The 17611-nt window shown below is 46.3% G+C and overlaps 1 protein-coding gene across 1 annotated transcript; it reads right to left on the bottom strand.

Moving 5' to 3' along the window:
* Positions 1 to 3401: 3401 nt before the first annotated feature.
* On the bottom strand, positions 3402 to 17041 carry LOC139317501 (perilipin-3-like). Its single transcript, XM_070944572.1, has 7 exons — positions 17000 to 17041; positions 14667 to 14862; positions 12756 to 12838; positions 8454 to 8913; positions 6993 to 7192; positions 5369 to 5506; positions 3402 to 3929 (listed from the first exon to the last, which is right to left on the bottom strand). Exons 1-7 carry the CDS (start codon positions 17039 to 17041, stop codon positions 3402 to 3404), a joined length of 1647 nt encoding a protein of 548 aa, XP_070800673.1.
* Positions 17042 to 17611: the final 570 nt, after the last annotated feature.

The following is a 17611-nucleotide window of genomic DNA, read 5'->3' as shown; positions in this document are numbered from 1 at the left end:
GGAGTGATGGAGCTGGCCGAGACGGCCAACTGAACTTTTAATTCAGGGGAAGGAAGTTTAACAAGTCGGGTTGATCTTTGGAAATTCGTTCTGGACTTTGTGCTCAAAACAAGGGTAAATAAAAAGAAATGTTGACTCAGGGTTTGGATCCGTGGGTTGTGATGGAAAGGACAGGTCCTTTTTTTAGAGGAACGTAAAAAGTGGAGGTTGTAACTTTGTTCTGGATTTTACGATACTGAAAAAACGTAGGAGAACACTGCTTTATTCAAATTTTCCCTTTACTTCACACCTCTGTCCCCTTTCTTTTTTGCAATTTTCCTGTTGCCTTGTATTTTCATTTGCATTTTATATTCAGGTAGAAAAGAAAGAGAGAGACAGAGAGAGAGAGACAGAGAGGAAGGAAGGAAGGGAAGGAAGGAAGGAAGGAGAGGAAAGAGAGAAAGAAAGAATTAAAGAAGAAAAAGAAGAAAGAAGAGAGAAAGAAAGAAGAAAGAAAAAGAAAGAAGAAAGAAAGAGAAAGGAAGAGAGAAAGAAAGAAAAAGAAAGAAAGAAAGAAGAGAGAAAGAAAGAGAAAGGAAGAGAGAAAGAAAGAAGAAAGGAGAAAGAAGAGAGAAAGAAAGAAGAAAGGAAGGAGAAAAGAGAGAAAGAAAGAAAGAAAGAAGAGAGAAAGAAAGAAAGAAGAAAGAGAAAGAAGAAAGAAAGAAAGAAAGAAAGAAAGAAAGAAAGAAAGAAAGAAAGAAAGAAAGAAAGAAAGACCTCACCAGTTTGTTTGGCTGCAGTTCTGTGGAAAATGACGTTTTGCAAATAAGGGCCCAGACTGACTTCTGTGAGCGACTTCAGGACCCAGCAGGCATCAAGATTTGGGGCTTCTTATAAGGAGACTGAACTCAAAACATCTGCAACCTGGTGTCTTTGCTGAGGTGGGATTGGGCGGGGATGATGGGGTGTTGTTCAGCTCTCTGGGTTGTGGGGATGCTTCCCTGGGAAGGCGAGAGGGTGATTGCAACCATGCCATCAAATCGAAAAGACTATCTGTAGCTCAGGGTTGAACTGTGGGATCCTTGGTGGTCTCTGAGTTTGGTGACTGTCTTGCAGACGATTCACGACCCAATTAGGTAACGTCATCAGGGGTAGAAGGAAGGGAGGGTTGTGCAAAGGGGGAGGGGGGAGGAGGAGGACTGTGGGTTGCTCTCTGAGCCTGATTGTTTTCTTGCAGATACTTCATTACACAACTAGGTAACATCCTTGGTGCTAGAAGGGAGTGGGGTTTGTGGAGAGGAGGAGGAGGAAGAGGAGGAGGAGGCCTGTGAGGTCCGTGATTTTCTTTCTGGTTTTCATGCAAACATTTCATAACCCAACTAGGTAACATCTTCAGTGCTAGAAGGGAGTGGAGTTGGCTCTTATTTATATACTACTGGCTGGCCCTGTCAGCATTGTTGGAGGTGTCCTTGGTTGTTTTGAGGATATTGTTTTGAGTTTGTTTGTCTGGTGTTAATCTCTGCTTATCTGAGTATTGATTGCTGATAAGAAGATGTCCTGGTCTTTCTGTTTCCTTGTTTAGCCATCCCTCCATCCACCCACCCACCTCTCCCTCCCTCCCTCCCTCCCTCCCTCCCTCCATCCATCCATCCATTCACCCACCCACCTCTCCCTCCCTCCCTCCCTCCCTCCCTCCATCCATCCACCCACCCACCTCTCCCTCCCTCCCTCCCTCCCTCCCTCCCTCCATCCATTCACCCACCCATCCGCCCATTCCTCCATCTATTCATTCATCCCTCCACCTTTCCATCCATCCATCCACCCACCCACCCACTCACTCATCCCTCCATCCCTCCATCAATAGACCCTTCCCCTAATCTGGTGCCTTCAGATGGACTTCCCTACCAATCCATGCTATCTTGAGAACTGGCATGCTCTAAATCAAAGCCCACCCATCTCCTCCTCTCTACTGTATTAAATGCCGTTTTTTTAAATTCACCCTCCAAATCCCCACAAACTCCCCTACCGCAAAAGATGATGGAAATGGGCATATGCATTTTTTAAAATTTTATTTTCCGACAGCGTGGACACCAAAGAAGGACCCCTGGAAGATGCTCAAAGCTTAGCGTCATGGAAATTCATCTGGAACCCATTCCGAACTCCCCCTCCTGACCCACCCCGAGTTAAATAACGTCACCATTTCTTCCGCCTGCCTTCAAATATCATCTTCAAATCCATCTTTGCCGCTAAGCTTTTGATCTCGATTGCCCAGCCCTACACCCATTGACAAGCTCATCTCTGCAGTAATGAGGACTAGGTGCTTGGTTATACAAGGAAATTTAATTCCTTTTCCGAGATGTCTGTTCCTTCCTTGGAAATGGGTGCTATGCCTACTGCTTAATTAGAGAATAACATGTTTCAAGAGAAATGGGGAAAGAAAGATAATTGTTTCTTTCTCTGACATATAAGTCTAAATCAGGGGTCCGCAACTTTAAAAACTCAAAGAGCCATTTGTACCCGTTTCCCACAGAAAAGAAAACACCGGGAGCCACAAAAACCCTTCCCGTGCCTGACTATTTCTTGAGCGGCCAGAAAACTAGCATATGTAGTCGAATTAAACGTTCTGTTTTCTTCTGAAACTTTTCTTTTCTTGGATTTATCCATGGTTGGCCTATCGGGGGTTGAAAAGCTCAATAAATCGCATTCCGGTGGGTGTCGCACATTAGTGGTTGTGATGCATATTTTGAGTGACAGGAAGCCGCAGCAGAGGGGTGAAAGAGCCACATGCGTCTCCAGAGCTGCAGGTTGCTGACCCCTGGTTTAAATAAATAACAGCTAACCCATCTCTTCTCCCCAACTCTGATTCCTGACTCCTTTTTTTGGTTGCAGTTCTGACTTAAAGCCGAAGTCTTAAGAAAAGCTTCTTTGGAAATTAACAAAATGGATCCCCACGCTTTGAGGGGAGAAAATAGCCTCTCCAGCACCCTCCCCTGGGGAAGATCTGGGTCCCTTTGGGGAAGAAGGAAAAAATGGATCCAAGCAGATCTATCGCTCGGGAAGCTTTTAGCTTTCCTGTTTCTCTTTTCACAGAGACGGAAAGTTCCCCTCTTGGAAATGGTGTCTCCTTCATCTACCTTTTGGGGGAAAGGCCTCCAGCATCATGGGGGGTGGGGAGTGGGAGGCATGGTGGTTGGGGAACGCTGTCCCTCCAGGAGGAAGGACGGCAAAACTTTTAGGGCCGCTTGCCGGGACGTTCAGATGCTCCCAGGGATGTCCGCAGGGTGTGGTCAGAGAAGATGGTAGATAACCCAACGAGGCCATCAAAGCTCTGTTGTGGTCGCCACCTTGAGACTTCGAACCATGCCTTGTGGATACCCCTGGAGACTTCGTACGGGCACGGGGGTCTTTGCTGCTCTCTTCTCCTAGTTCTTCTCTTGGGGGGCCCCCTCGGAGCCCGCTAGCAGCTCCTTCAAGGCCCCCATTGCCTCCGTGGACTCTCTCGGGTCCACCTCGGTTGTGTCCTCTATCCTCTTCATCTTCTTGACTGCCACCTTCTCTGACACGGATGCCCTGACGTCTTTGCCCGTCTCCTTCTGTCGCCCTCTCCTGCTCTCTCCCCGGGAGGTTCCCGACCCTCCTTCCTGGGATCGGAAGGGCCCCACGATCCAATTCAGAGGAGTGATCTGGACCAGGTGTTCCGCCAACATGTGGAGAACGTCCCGGGCTTGGGCGATCATCTCCTGACTCTGGGCGAGGAAACCAGAAGGCAGATCGTGGAAGGACTCGGCGGAAGAGAAGGAGCGGTGGAGGTGGTGGAGGTTGCTCTGAGTTCGGTCCACTCTTTCACGGAGGCTCCTGGGCAGCACTTCGACGGTGGACATCAGCCAGGTGTAAGCAGGGCTGAGATCTTGGATGAGGGATCTTAACATGGCGAAAGTCGCCGACTCGATCTGCAGAGGACAAACGGTGCATTAAAGGTAAAAGGTAAAGGTTTCCCTCGCACATATGTGCTAGTCGTTCCCGACTCTAGGGGGCGGTGCTCATCTCTGTTTCAAAGCCCAAGAGCCAGCGCTGTCCGAAGACGTCTCCGTGGTCATGTGGCTGGCATGACTCAACGCCAAAGGCGCACGGAACGCTGTTCCCTTCCCACCAAAGGTGGTCCCTATTTTTCTACTTGCATTTTTTACCTGCTTTCGAACTGCTAGGTTGGCAGAAGCTGAGAGAAGTAACAGGAGCTCACCCCGTTATGCGGGACTAGGGATTCGAACCGCTGAACTGCCGACCTTTCGATCGACAAGCTTAGCGTCTTAGCCACAGAGCCACCACGTCCCTAAATTGTTGCATTACAACAGGACTAAGTCGGATGTGTGAACACAGCTTTGGGATCGCGACTTGTAAATAAACCAGTGTTTTTTTTTTCAAAGATGGCCTCTGGAAGATGGGCGGACTTCAACTCCCAGAATTCCCCAGCCAGCTATGCTCCTGGCTTCTGCAGGGAAGGCCGAAGTGAAAAGCTGCAGCAAGCTGATAGAGATAATGTTGAGGTACACGCACACCCATGTTCCTGAGCCCCCTTAGACTTTATGAGAGTGTTTCTCAACCTCAGTAACTTTAAAATGGGTGGACTTCAACTCCCAGAAATCCCCAGCCAGCCATGCTTTAAGATGGGTGGACTCCAACTCCCAGAATTCCCTAGCCAGCTTTGGTTGAACATGCAATAAACGTAACTGGTCATAACAGAATAACAGAGTTGGAAGGGACCTGGACCGGTGGTGGGTTGCTCCTGGTTCGCACTGGTTCGCAAGAACCGGTAGTAAAAATTTTCAGTCGTTTGGAGAACCGGTAATAACATTGGCTGGCCATGCCCCCAAACCGGTCCCTGGCCCGGTCGCGGCTCGCTTACCCCGCCCACCTCATCAGAGGCTTCTTTTTTAAAAAAAAACTTTTAAAAGCATTTTTTCTACAACCTCTTTGGCTGAAAAAAATGCTTTTAAAAGTTTTTTTTTAAAAAAAGCCTCTGATGATCGCGCGGCTCAGCTGGGATCATCAGAGGCTTCTGAAAGCATTTTTTCTGCAACCTCTTCAGCCGAAAAAAAATGCCTTTAAAAGCCTCTGGCGATCCCAGCAGATTTGCCTGACCGTCAGAGGCTTCTAAAAGCATTTTTTCCTGCAACCTCTTAAGGTTGTAGAAAAAACGCTTTTAAAAGTAAAAAAAAAAAAAAAAGCTGGCCACGCCCACCCAGTCACATTACCCCCCCACCAAGCCACACCCACAAAATAAGCCACGCCCACAGAACCGGTAGTAAAAAAAATTTAGAACCCACCCCTGAGTTGGAGGTCTTCTAATCCAACCCCCTGCTAAATTGAGAGCTACCTGTTGCATAACTACCTGTTGTGGGGAGTTTTCTTTCTCTCTTCTTTCCCGATCCTCTTCTGGCTGAATTTGGGTCCATTTGAGCAAAATTTGGGTAAGTTTCTGTTGTGCTTCCTGGAACTGACTCCCAGCGCTGTCTTTCAAATGTTCCACCTGCCAGAAAAGCAGAAATAAAAACAATTGAAGGAAACAACGCAATAATATTCAGCTGTTAAGCTACATCAATGCACACAGTCCTCAACTTACGACTGTAATTGAATCTGCAATTTCTATTGTAAATCATGATGGTCGTTATAAATCACACATTGTCACGCAACTATACCCCCCAAAATCCATGACCATGCGGATGCTGCAATGGTCGTAAGTGTGAAAAATGGTCATAAGTCATTTTTTTTTCCAGTGCCATTGTAACTTTGAATGGTCACTAAACGAACCGTTGTCCGTTGAGGGCTACCTGGACCTTGGATTGGAACAGAATAAAATAACAGAGTTGGAAGGGACCTTGGAGGTCTTCTAGTCCAACCCTCGGCTGAGGCAGGAGGCCCTACGCCGTTCCATACAAATGGCTGTCCAGTCTCTTCTACTAGTTAAGAGTCTCTTAACTAGTCTCTTCTACTAGTTAATTGTTCTCACAGTCAGAGAATTCCTCCTTAGTTCTAAATTGCTTCTCTCCTGGATTAGTTTCCACCCGTTGCTTCTTGTCCTGCCTTCAGGTGCTTTGGAGAATAGCTTGACTCCCTCTTCTTTGTGGCAGCCCCTGAGATATTTATTTATTTATTTATTTATTTATTTATTTATTTATTTATTTATTTATTTATTTATTTATTTATTATTTATTTATTTATTTATTGGTTCGAGATATTTTATTGATTGATTGATTGATTGATTGATTGGTTCGATTTATATGCCGCCCTTCTCCGGAGACTCAGGGCGGCTTACAATGCGTTAAACAATAGCCTTCATTCTTTTGTAGATACCTGCTTAGTAGGGCTTTCGGCTCCCCCCTAAGCGGTGTTCTTTTTTATACAAAGTCAGCTTATTGCCCCCACAATCCGGGTCCTCATTTTACCTACCTCGGAAGGATGGAAGGCTGAGTCAACCTTGAGCCTGGTGAGATTGGAACTTGCAGTAATGGCAGGCAGCTGGTGCTACTTAACAGCACTTTAGTCTGCTGCCCCACCAAGGCTCTTTTGGAAGACTGCTATCCTGTCTCCCCTGGTCCTTCTTTTCATCAAACTAGACATACCCAGTTCCTGCAACCGTTCTTCATATGTTTTAGCCTCCAGGCCCCTAATCATCTTTGTTGCTCTTCTCTGCACTCTTTCTAGAGTCTCCACATCTTTTTTACATCGTGGCGACCAAAACTGGATGCAATATTCCAAGTGTGGCCTTACCAAGGCCTTATAAAGAGGTACTAACACTTTACATCAGTGTTTCTCAACCTTGGTAGCTTGAAGATGGGTGGACTTCAACTCCCAGAATCTGGGAGTTGAAGTCCACCCATCTTCAAGCTTCCAAGGTTGAGAAACACTGCTTTACATGAGCTTGATTCTCTCCCGCTGTTTATGCAGCCCAGAACTGTGTTGGCTTTTTTTATTGCACTGCGTCCTGGCTGATTTGAACCCAGGGCCAGGCTTACCAGGTTTATCACATTCTGGAGCTGGCCAAGCAAGTCCTGTGTGTTTTCCTGGACCACGTGAAGCCGATTCAGGGAATGCCGGTAGACTCGGGAACGGAATTTGCTGGAGAGGGAGCCCAGGCGGACGAAATAACTCTGCTCTCTCCGCTGCTCGTCTATGGAGGCCGTGCTGACGCCCTGGACCTGGTTGGCCAGCTGGGCTGCAGGGAGGACAAAGCGGGTGTGAAGAGGCCCCCTCCGACCCCAGGAAGGATCAGCCCCTCCCTCCCACGGATGGTTTCAAAAAAACACCACTGCCCCCCATTCATCCCAGCTTTTTCATTCTCATGTCAGTATTTTACATGGCCAGTTGCTGTCGCTTGCTTGTCTGATGAGTTGCCTGCAGATGAGATGAGTGGCTGACAAGACGGGGAAGGAAGGAAAAAATGAGAAAGAAAGAAAGAAAGAAAGAAAGAAAGAAAGAAAGAAAGAAAGAAAGAAAGAAAGAAAGAAAGAAAGAAAGAAAGAAAGAAAGAGAAAGGAAGGAAGGAAGGAAGAAAAAAATGGGAAAGAAAGAAAAAGAAAAAAGGGAGGAAGAAAGGAAGGAAAGGAAGGAAAAAGGAAAAAAGGAAACAATGAGGAAGGTAAGAAAAAATGAAAAAGAAAGAAAAAGGAAGGAAGGAAGGAAAAATAAGAAAGGAAGGAAGGAAAAAGGAAAAAAGGAAAAAGGAAGGAAGGCAGGAAAAAGGAAAGTAGGAAGGAAATACAAGGGAAAGGAGGAAGGTATGAACGTAGGAAAGAAAGAAGGAAGGAACAGAGGAAGGAAAGAAAGGAATTAAGGAAGGAAGGAAGGAAGGAAGGAAGAAAGAAAGGAAAGAAGAAAGGAAAAGAAGGAAGAAAAGGAAGGAAGGAAAGGAAGGAAGAAAAAATGAAAAAAGGAAGGAAGGAAACAATGAAAAAGGAAGGAAAGAATGAAAAAAAGAAAGAAAAAGGAAGGGAAAAAATGAAAAAGGAAGAAAAAGGAAAGAAGGAAGGAAAAAGGAAAGGAGGAAGGAAATATAAGGGAAAGGAGGAAGATATGAAAGTGGGAAGGAAGGAGGAACAGAGATAGGAAAGGAAGGAAGGAAGGAAGGAAGAAAAAGGAAGGAAGGAAAAAATGAGAAAAGAAAAAAGGAAGGAAAGGAAGGTAAGAAAAATGAAAAAGGAAGGAAGGAAAAAATGAAAACGGAAGGAAGGAAAAATGAAAAAGGAAGGAAGGAAGGTCAAAAAAATGAAAAAGGAAAGTAGGAAGGAAATACAAGGAAAAAGGAGGAAGGTATGAAAGAGGAAGGAAGGAAGGAAGGAAGGAAGGAAAGAAGGAAGACAGATTTTTGGAAAATTGACTTCAGAAGCTGCTTGGGTGCCCCTAATCTGGTTTCTTACGGATGGTGGATTGCAACATGTTGATTTACACCTTGAGAAAGACGGTGCCTCTGCTCTTACCGAGTTCTTCTTCTGACATGGGGAGGTAATAATCCACCATCTCTTCCGTCTTATCCAACATGGTGTCCACTCCGCTGGCCACGGCTTGCCTGAACAAAGTTGCCATCTCCACGCCTTCTTGGAGAGCCCCAGAGCTCTGCACTTGACGGGCGGCCTTGACCGTGTTGGACACCACCGATCGAGTAAGGTCAACGCCGTCGTTGACGGTCTCCTTGCCCAGGTTGACCACGTCAGCTGCTCGGTGGGTCACGAGACCCTTGGCTTCATTGGCGACGTTCAGGGCCGTGTTGACGGTGGAGCTCACCACAGATTTGGTCAAGGCGATGCTGTCCTGGACAATATCCCTGGTAAGGTCAACCGCTTTGGTCACTCTCTGGGTCATGCGGCCCTTGGCTTCACCAGCGGCATGGACGGTGGATGAAACCACCGTCCTGGTCAAGGTGACACCGTCTTCGAAGACCTAGAAGAAGGAGGGGAAGAAGATCAAAGGCCGAGCGAGAACAATTGGGTGGAAATTCTATTGCAAGGAAGGTCTCTCGTCAAAGTCCAAGATGGAACTATGTCTAGGACCTTCAAATCCCAAAATTTGGGGACTTTGTCTTGGAGCCATCAAGGTTGGCCAGTCATCTAACACAGGGGTCACCAACCTTTCGGACCTCAGGGACCACTAAATTCATCATTTTAAATCCCGCGGACCACTAATATGATCTGCCTAATGACCGGCTGGATGGGCATGGCTAGGTGGTCATGTGACTGGGTGGGCGTGGCCAACTAGATGTCACTCACATCGAGGGGTGCCTCGCCGGCCTCTACTTGCCCCTCCTAGCTTCTCCTCGCCTACCCGCCCGGGCTCTTTAGGGCCCCAACAGGAAGCAGTTGTTGGAGCTAAGCAGCCAGTAAGATGAAGAGTTGGCAAAAGAGCTCAGTTCAAATTGGATCTGACTGAGAAGGAGGCTCAGCAGAAGTACCTCACTGAGGACTAGGAGCATAGGCTTTCCAAGCAGAGGGAAGACCTGCAGGAGTGCAAGGCCAGGTACCGGCGCCCGGAGGCTCAGCGGGCTGAGAGTCAGCCAGTTCCAGGCCATGAGGCAGTCCCACTGGAACGAGGCCCTCCATCTCTTCACCACCAGTGGCTCTTCCCTCCAGCCTTCGCCCAAAGCCCCACACCAGGAGGCCGAAGCAGACCCCAAGTCAGAATTTCTGCCCCCCTCCGACCCACACAAAAAGACCCCGAAGGGGGAGACTCTCTGCAGCAACACAAATGTTCATTGCATGTATCTGTCCCAGGGGCCGTAGTTTGAGGACCCCTGATTTAGTGCAATATAAAAAACGCAAATAATTTTTCTACGGACCACCAAAATTTTCTCACGGACCACCAGTTGGTGACCGCTGATCTCAGACAACCTGCAAATGAACTCCTAATATTTGTGCAAGAACCAGAAAATTGTTGAGTTGGAAAACTCCCAAGTAAAATCAGAAAGGAAAGTGACTTGTAATATATACTTGGAGTTACGACCAATCACTTAGCAACTGTTTGAAGTTACGACCTGCCTGTAAAAAAGGAAGTTACAACCCAATTCTGAAGTTCAGACAGTCACATCCCTCCCTTAAGGAGTCCTCAACTTATGACCATATTGCAGCTGCTTGTCATGATGGTCGTAAAACAGGTCGGTTGAGTGACCCGTATAGCTGTTTGACCGTGGTTCACCACACTTTTGTCGAAAAATAGAAGTTACCTCCGGTTTTTGGGCAAAATTTCACCCATAGCAAGCTGTGGGTTCGCCTAATGACCTCGACATTCATTTAACAACTGCCATGTTCATTTAATGACTGCCTCAAAAAAGCCATAAAATCGGGGGGGAATCATGTGACCAATCTGCTTTATGACCGTCATGGCTTACGCCTGTCATGAGCTGACTGCATTACAGTTGTAAGTAGAGGAATACCTGCATTTCCAAATACATGTTAGATCTTTGGGGTTCTCTAAACTTGGTGTTTTTCCTGCAGACGTCTCATTACCATACTAGGTTACGTCATCAGCGCACGTAGGAGTGAAGTTTGCAGGTCATTTTTTTTTTCCTATCATGATCTGTTTATAGATATTATAATATATTACAAGGTGCTTGATAGATGATAGGAACTTGGCCGTCCCCTGAGGTGGAATTCCTTCATTGCTTCTTTATCGGATTCAATTTCCTGCTTATCCGGATGTTAATTGCTGGGGAAAATGTGCTTTGCACCCTGTTTCTTTCCTCCCTCGTCTTTTAATTGTACCTTTTTAAAAAGAATCTCTGGAACTATGGGGTTGAAAGGGAGCGCCGAGGTCATCAAGTCCAACCCTCTACGGATTGCACTGATTCACTATATGACGAAAAACTCCAGTGACGAGTTTACTACACATCCTTGCAGTAAGGTCCCATAAATATCTAATCTATATCCACATTCATTTTTTGTCCCATTTATCTAACCTTATCCTGTGGAGCAGATGAGAATTACAGGTAAACAGTTCTTTTAGTGACCTTTCAAAGTTACCACGGCACTGAAAAAAGAGACTTATGACCGTATTTCACATTTATGACCATTGGAGCGTCCCCATCAGTGGTGGGTTTCAAAATTTTTTACTACTGGTTCTGTGGGCGTGGCTTGGTGGGCGTGGCAGGGGAGGATACTGCAAAATCTCCATTCCCTCCCCACTCCAGGGGAAGGTTACTGCAAAATCCCCATTCCCTCCTGATCAGCTGGGACTCGGGAGGCAGAGAATAGATGGGGGCAGGGCCAGTCAGAATTTTTACTACCGGTTCTCTGAACTACTCAAAATTTCCGCTACCGGTTCTCCAGAACTGATCAGAACCTGCTGAAACCCACCTCTGGTCCCATGGTCACGTGATTTGCATTCGGATGCTTTGACACCTGACTCAAGTTTCTGACGGTTGCAGTGTCCTGAAAGGGGGTACGTGTCACGTGATCCCCTTTTGCGTCCTTCTGACAAGCCAAGCCAGATTCACTTAACAGCCGTGTTACTAATTTAACAACTTCAGTGATTTGCTTACCAAATGTGATGAGAAAAGTCGTAAAATAGGGCAAAGCTTACTTAATAAATTTCTCACTTAGCAACATAAATGTTGGGCTCAATTGTGGTCATAAATTGAGGATTACCTGTAGCAGAGGTGGGTTTCAGCAGGTTCTGACCAGTTCTGGAGAACCGGTAGTGGAAATTTTGAGTAGTTCGGAGAACCGGTAGTAAAACTACTGACTGGCCCCGACCCCATCTATTCTCTGCCTCCCAAGTCCCAGCTGATCGGAAGGAAATGGGAGATTTTTGCAATATCCTTCCCCCGGAGTGGGGTGGGAATGGAGATTCTACAGTATTCTTCCCCTGCCACGCCCACCAAGCCACACCCACAGAACTGGTAGTAAAAATTCTTACTGGCTCTGCCCCCATCTATTCTCTGCCTCCTGAGTCCCAGCTGATCGGGAGGAAATGTGGATTTTGCAATATCCTTCCCACAGAGTTGGGTGGGAATGGAGATTTTACAGTATCCTTTCTCTGCCATGCCCACCAAGCCACGCCCACCAAGCCACACCCACAGAACCGGTAGTAAAAATATTTGAAACCCACCACCAACCTGTAGTTTCAATCGTCTAGAACAGGGGTCGGCAACCTTAAACGCTCAAAGAGCCATTTGGACCCATTTTCCCACAGAAAAGAAAACACTGGGAGCCACAAAAACCTTTTGACATTTAAAATGAAGATAACCCTGCGTATATCGTTTTTTACCTTTATGCTGTGTATAAAAAAACGATAGTGTGTTGCATTTATGTAATCAATGAACTGCTACAGAGAAAACAAATTTTGATTTCTGCATGCAACAAAAACATTTTGAACTAAAAAAAACCCCCGATGGATCGAAAAGCTCAATAAATCGCGTGCTGGCAGGGGTCGTACATTGGTGGTCGTGACGCATGTTTTGAACGACAAGGAGCTGCCGCAGAAGGATTAAAGAGCCACATGCGGCTCCAGAGCCGTGGGTTGCAGACCCCTGGTCTAGAACAGGGGTGGGAAACGATAGGTCCCTTTAAGACTGGTGGACTTCAACTCCCAGAATTCCAGAACCAGCATGGCTGCCTCAGGAATTCTGGGAATTGAAGTCCACCAGTCTTAAAGGGGGCCATCGTTTCCCACCTCTGCTCTAGAGCAATGTTTCTCAATCTGGAGCAACTTTTAAGATGTGTGGACTTCAACTCCCAGAATTCCCCAGCCAGCAAGGTGTGTTTTTGGGAACTTTTGCTGATTTATCATACCTGGTAAGTTGGTTGTTGAAGAATTGGCAGTTTTTTCTCCAGTCTGTCCAATCCTTTGCACGCATATTCGTTCACGGTTGCAACTAGGATAGAAGGGGGCGAAAAAAAAAAACATTTTTAAACTTTTAGCTTTAAGTCAAACCAGCCTCACCTTCTATTTCAGTCGGAAACGCTGGTATTCTTTCAGATTAAAAAGAAAACCACGTCCCCTAATCTATGACGATTGAGTTAAAATGGATTTAGCTCTTCCATTTCTTGATTCCTGTGGGGAAAAAAAAGAGCTAAAAAGGTTCCTATTTGGCTGAAAACATCCTCTTTTTATAAAAGAAAAGCAGATTGGGTTAGTTTTTTATTTTTTTAAAAAAAAAACCACCAGTAATTAAATGGAGAAAAAACCTGAGACGTGAATTCTAAATGAGTTCAGATTTCTTTAAAAGGCTGTTTTAGCCGTTTGCAAACAAGGATTTTCGTTAAAAGGTTTCCGTGATGTAGGGTCTTCTGCTTGAGTAGGGGGTTGGACTAGATGACCTAAAAGGTCCCATCCAACTCAGTTAATCTATAATTGCACAGACTGAGGGCTTCCAAGCTTACCCCAGAGAGCAAAAAGTTCTGCTCACTTGTTTGATCAACGAATTCAGCCCCCTTTGGAGGGGGAGGGGTTTGCAGGAGGTAATAAACCCCCCTGAATTAAACTGCCAAGCAGGAGAAAAAAAAAGAGGGGGGGATGAATGAGAACATCTGAATGCATTCTCTTCAAAAGGAGACAGAATCCTGGAGGTGGGTTTCCCAAGAAATGCTAATGGCATGAGGACTAGAAACTTTTTTTTTTTGGTAAAAATTTATAAACTTTATTAATACAGATAAAGAAAAAACAGAGTAAACACAAATGACAAAAGCAAAACAAAAAACAAAATATACATTATACATTAAACATTAAACAGTTATAAGTAGTCAATCATTTGAAGCGTCTGTTTCGTAATGGTCTTTTCAGTAATACAGTTTTCTTATTCCCTTAAATCCTACAATAATAGTTTCTTATTACTTCTTTATCCTCTCCTCTCTTTTTACTCTCTAAGACTTCTGGTCTGTATGTTATATGTTTAAATTGAGCCTGGTGGCTCAGCAGACTGATAGCATTGTGATTAACACCAGCTGTCTGCAATTACTGTAAGTTCGAATCTCGCCAAGGCTCAAGGTTGACTCAGCCTTCCATCCTTTCTAAGGTAGGTAAAATGAGGACCCAGTTTGTGGGGGCAATAAGCTGACTTTGTATAAATATACAAAAGTATGAAGGCTATTGCTTAACGCAGTGTAAGCCGCCCTGAGTCTCCGGAGAAGGGCGGCATATAAATCAAATTAAAAATATATATATATACCTTCGCATTCTGAGATTCTTTCTGAAGGTTTATTCCCCCATAAGGAAGTAACTATATGCACATTTGTACTTCTGTTCTATCTAATTTCTGATTATATTTCTTCCGTAACAGCCCTCTGCCATTGATACCATTTATTCCAGACTTTATAAAATTCAGTGTCTTCTTTTTCCTTTAACTCTTTTGTCAGTCTGTCCATTTCCGCGCATTGTGTAACTTTATCTATTATTTCTTCTTCCGTTGGGATTTTTTCCACCTTCCAATTTTTAGCATATATTATCCTTGCTGCCGTTAAAATGTGTGTTAACAAGTATTTTATTTCTTTGGGGTAAGATTTTGTGAAGATTCCTAACAAAAAGGTTTCGGGTTTCTTATCTGTTTGTAGTTTACAAATAGTGGCAGGGGAGACACCATGATCACGAGGACTAGAAACTTGACGGCAGCCAAGGGACGCTTGAAACTGGACCGCTCGACCTTCTGAGGGGGCTGAAAACACCCCAGCTGGACTCTATAAAGGCGACATCTTTGGACTACTCACTCTGCGGTTCAAGATGGGGCAGGAGAGGTTGGGCCCCGCCACGGGCGCTGCCCACGGCCACGGCAGCCACCATTTCCACAATGTTGCAGGCGGTGTTGACGCAGGGGTAGGTCTTCTTGGCATACTGGTACACGGAGGACCAGACTTCGTACGCAGAGCTGACCAAGGGTAGGCTGGTGACCCTGGTCACGATGTTCTGGAGGGAAGCAAGAAAGTTGATCTCAGCGGGATCCCTGGCCAAAGAGATCTGTGGCTTCCATGATATTTCTAAATTTGCATGGACTACACCCAGGAGTGAAATCTCAGCAGGTTCTGACAGGTTCTGGAGAACCGGCAGCGGAAATTTTGAGCAGTTCGGAGAACCGGCAGATACCACCTCTGGCTGGCCCCAGGAGTGGGGTGGGAATGGGGATTTTGCAGTATCCTTCCCCCAGGAGTGGGATGGGAATGGGGATTTTGCAGTAGCCTTCTCCCAGGAGTGGGGTGGGAATGGGGATTTTGCAGTATCCTTCCCCCAGGAGTGGGGTGGGAATGGGGATTTTGCAGTAGCCTTCTCCCAGGAGTGGGGTGGGAATGGGGATTTTGCAGTATCCTTCCCCCATAAGTGGGGTGGGAATGGGGATTTTGCAATATCCTTCCCCCAGGAGTGGGGAGGGAATGGGGATTTTGCAGTATCCTTCCCCCAGGAGTGGGGTGGGAATGGGGATTTTGCAGTATCCTTCCCCCAGAAGTGGGATGGGAATGGGGATTTTGCAGTAGCCTTCCCCCAGAAGTGGGGTGGGAATGGGGATTTTGCAATATCCTTCCCCCAGAAGTGGGGTGGGAATGGGGATTTTGCAGTATCCTTCCCCCAGGAGTAGGGAGGGAATGGGGATTTTGCAGTATCCTTCCCCCAGGAGTGGGGTGGGAATGGGGATTTTGCAGTATCCTTCCCCCAGAAGTGGGGTGGGAATGGGGATTTTGCAATATCCTTCCCCCAGGAGTGGGGAGGGAATGGGGATTTTGCAGTAGCCTTCCCCCAGGAGTGGGGAGGGAATGGAGATTTTGCAGTACCGTTCCCCTGCCACGCCCACCAAGCCACGCCCACAGAACCGACAGTAAAAAAATTTGGATTTCACCACTGACTACACCTCCCATCACCTCTAAGCGTTGTCCTTTGTGGCTGGGGCGGATGGAAGGTCTCCATTTGGGGATCTCCCACTACTCTTGCTATATGGGTAGTCCTCGACTTAGAACGACTCATTTAGCGACCGTTCGAAGTTATAAGTGACTTACGGCCAGTCCTCATTTATTATTTATCAAATTTTGTTTATCAAATTTCTATACCGCCCTACTCCCGGACTACTCAGGGCGGTGAACAGCCAAGATAAAATACAGATAATACAAACATTAAAAATCCATTAAAATTATTAAATATTTTGGCCGAAAGCAAATTTAAAACACCCAATTTATAAAACAAATTAAATGATTTAAAAATTTAAAAGGGAGAGTTAGGCCAGGCCAGCCTGCTGAAATAAAAATGTTTTGAGAGCACACTTACAACGATTGCTGTGGTTGTAAATCGAGGACTACCTGGAGGGAATTCTGCCAAACATGGTCTCTTGTGAGTAGCTTGGGATTACTGATCCCATCATCCTCTGCTAGATCACAAAGATCATGATGACAAGGAATGCTTCCAATCCTCTAGCCCAGCGGTCTGCAACTTTAAACACTCAAAGAGCCATTTGGACCCATTTCCCACAGAAAAGAAAACACCAGGAGCCACAAAACCTGGGTGGGCGGGGCCAACTCGATGTCACTCACTTCCACCAGTCACATGATCCCCCCAGCCACGCCCACCCAGCTGGTCATTAGGGCAGAGAAGGAGTTGTTAAAAAACACGGGGAACCACAAAATCCTTTTGACATCTCTCTCTCTCCCCCTCCCTCCCTCCCTCTCTCTCCCTCCTCTCTCTGTATATCTCCCTCTCCCCACTCTCTCTGTCTCTCTCTCTGTCTCTCTCTCTCCCCCCCCCTCTCTGTATCTCTCGGTCTCTGCCCTGCGGTCGCCCTTACCTTCTCAGGCCAGGTGAGGAGTGACTGGGAGGGGAGGGCGAGGGGTGGGGCCAGCTAGTGGTGGGATCACCTGACAAGGAGCCACAGCAGAGGGCCCAAAGAGCCACATGCGGCTCCAGAGCCGCAGGTTGCTGACACCTGTCCTAGCCAGAGGTACCAAGTTATAGGAGGTATGGCTGGAGTCTCTAGATGTACATCGAGCTACCCGTGGACTCCGCAAACAATGCAACAATATTCCTGGTAACCATCATTTTCTGAAAGCAGAGTTCGGACACTGACCTCGGTCTTCGTAACATTCTGGTTCTCCCCTTCAGTCGCCATGAGGAACTCTGGTTGAACTGCAAGAGAAGACAATCTGTAGTTTACCACAAATCCATCCCTCCATCCATCCACTTACAGTGCTTAACTGTCTTATCTATCCACCGATCCATTGATCCATCATCTTTCTTCCTCCTTCCTTCCATGCATCCATCCCTCCATCGTTCCCTCCCTCTCTCAAGCCATCTATCCATTTATAGTGCCTATCTTATTGATCCATAAACCCATTGACCCATCATCCTTCCTTCCTTCTCTCCCTCCCTCCATCCATTTGTCCTTCCATTCTTCTCACTCCTTCTATCCTTCCCTCTGTCCATCAATCCTTCCTTCCCTCCCTCTATTGTTCCTTCTTTTCCTCCCTCCCTCCCTTCCTCCCTCCCTCCCTCCTTCCCTCTATCCTTCCTTCTTTCCCTCCATCCCTCTCTCCATCCCTCTGACCATGCCTCTATGTATTCATGCATCCACCAATCCATCCATTTACAATACATAATTTATTGATCCATCAATCCATTGATCCATCATCCTTCCTTTCCTCCTTCCCTTCCTCCATTCGTCCTTCCATTCTTCTCTCCC

Source organism: Pituophis catenifer, unplaced genomic scaffold, assembly GCF_029215685.1.
Source record: "Pituophis catenifer annectens isolate HBS135680 unplaced genomic scaffold, rPitCat1.0.hap2 SCAF_1, whole genome shotgun sequence".
NCBI lineage: Eukaryota > Metazoa > Chordata > Lepidosauria > Squamata > Colubridae > Pituophis > Pituophis catenifer.
This window is presented reverse-complemented; position numbering and strand designations above follow the sequence as displayed.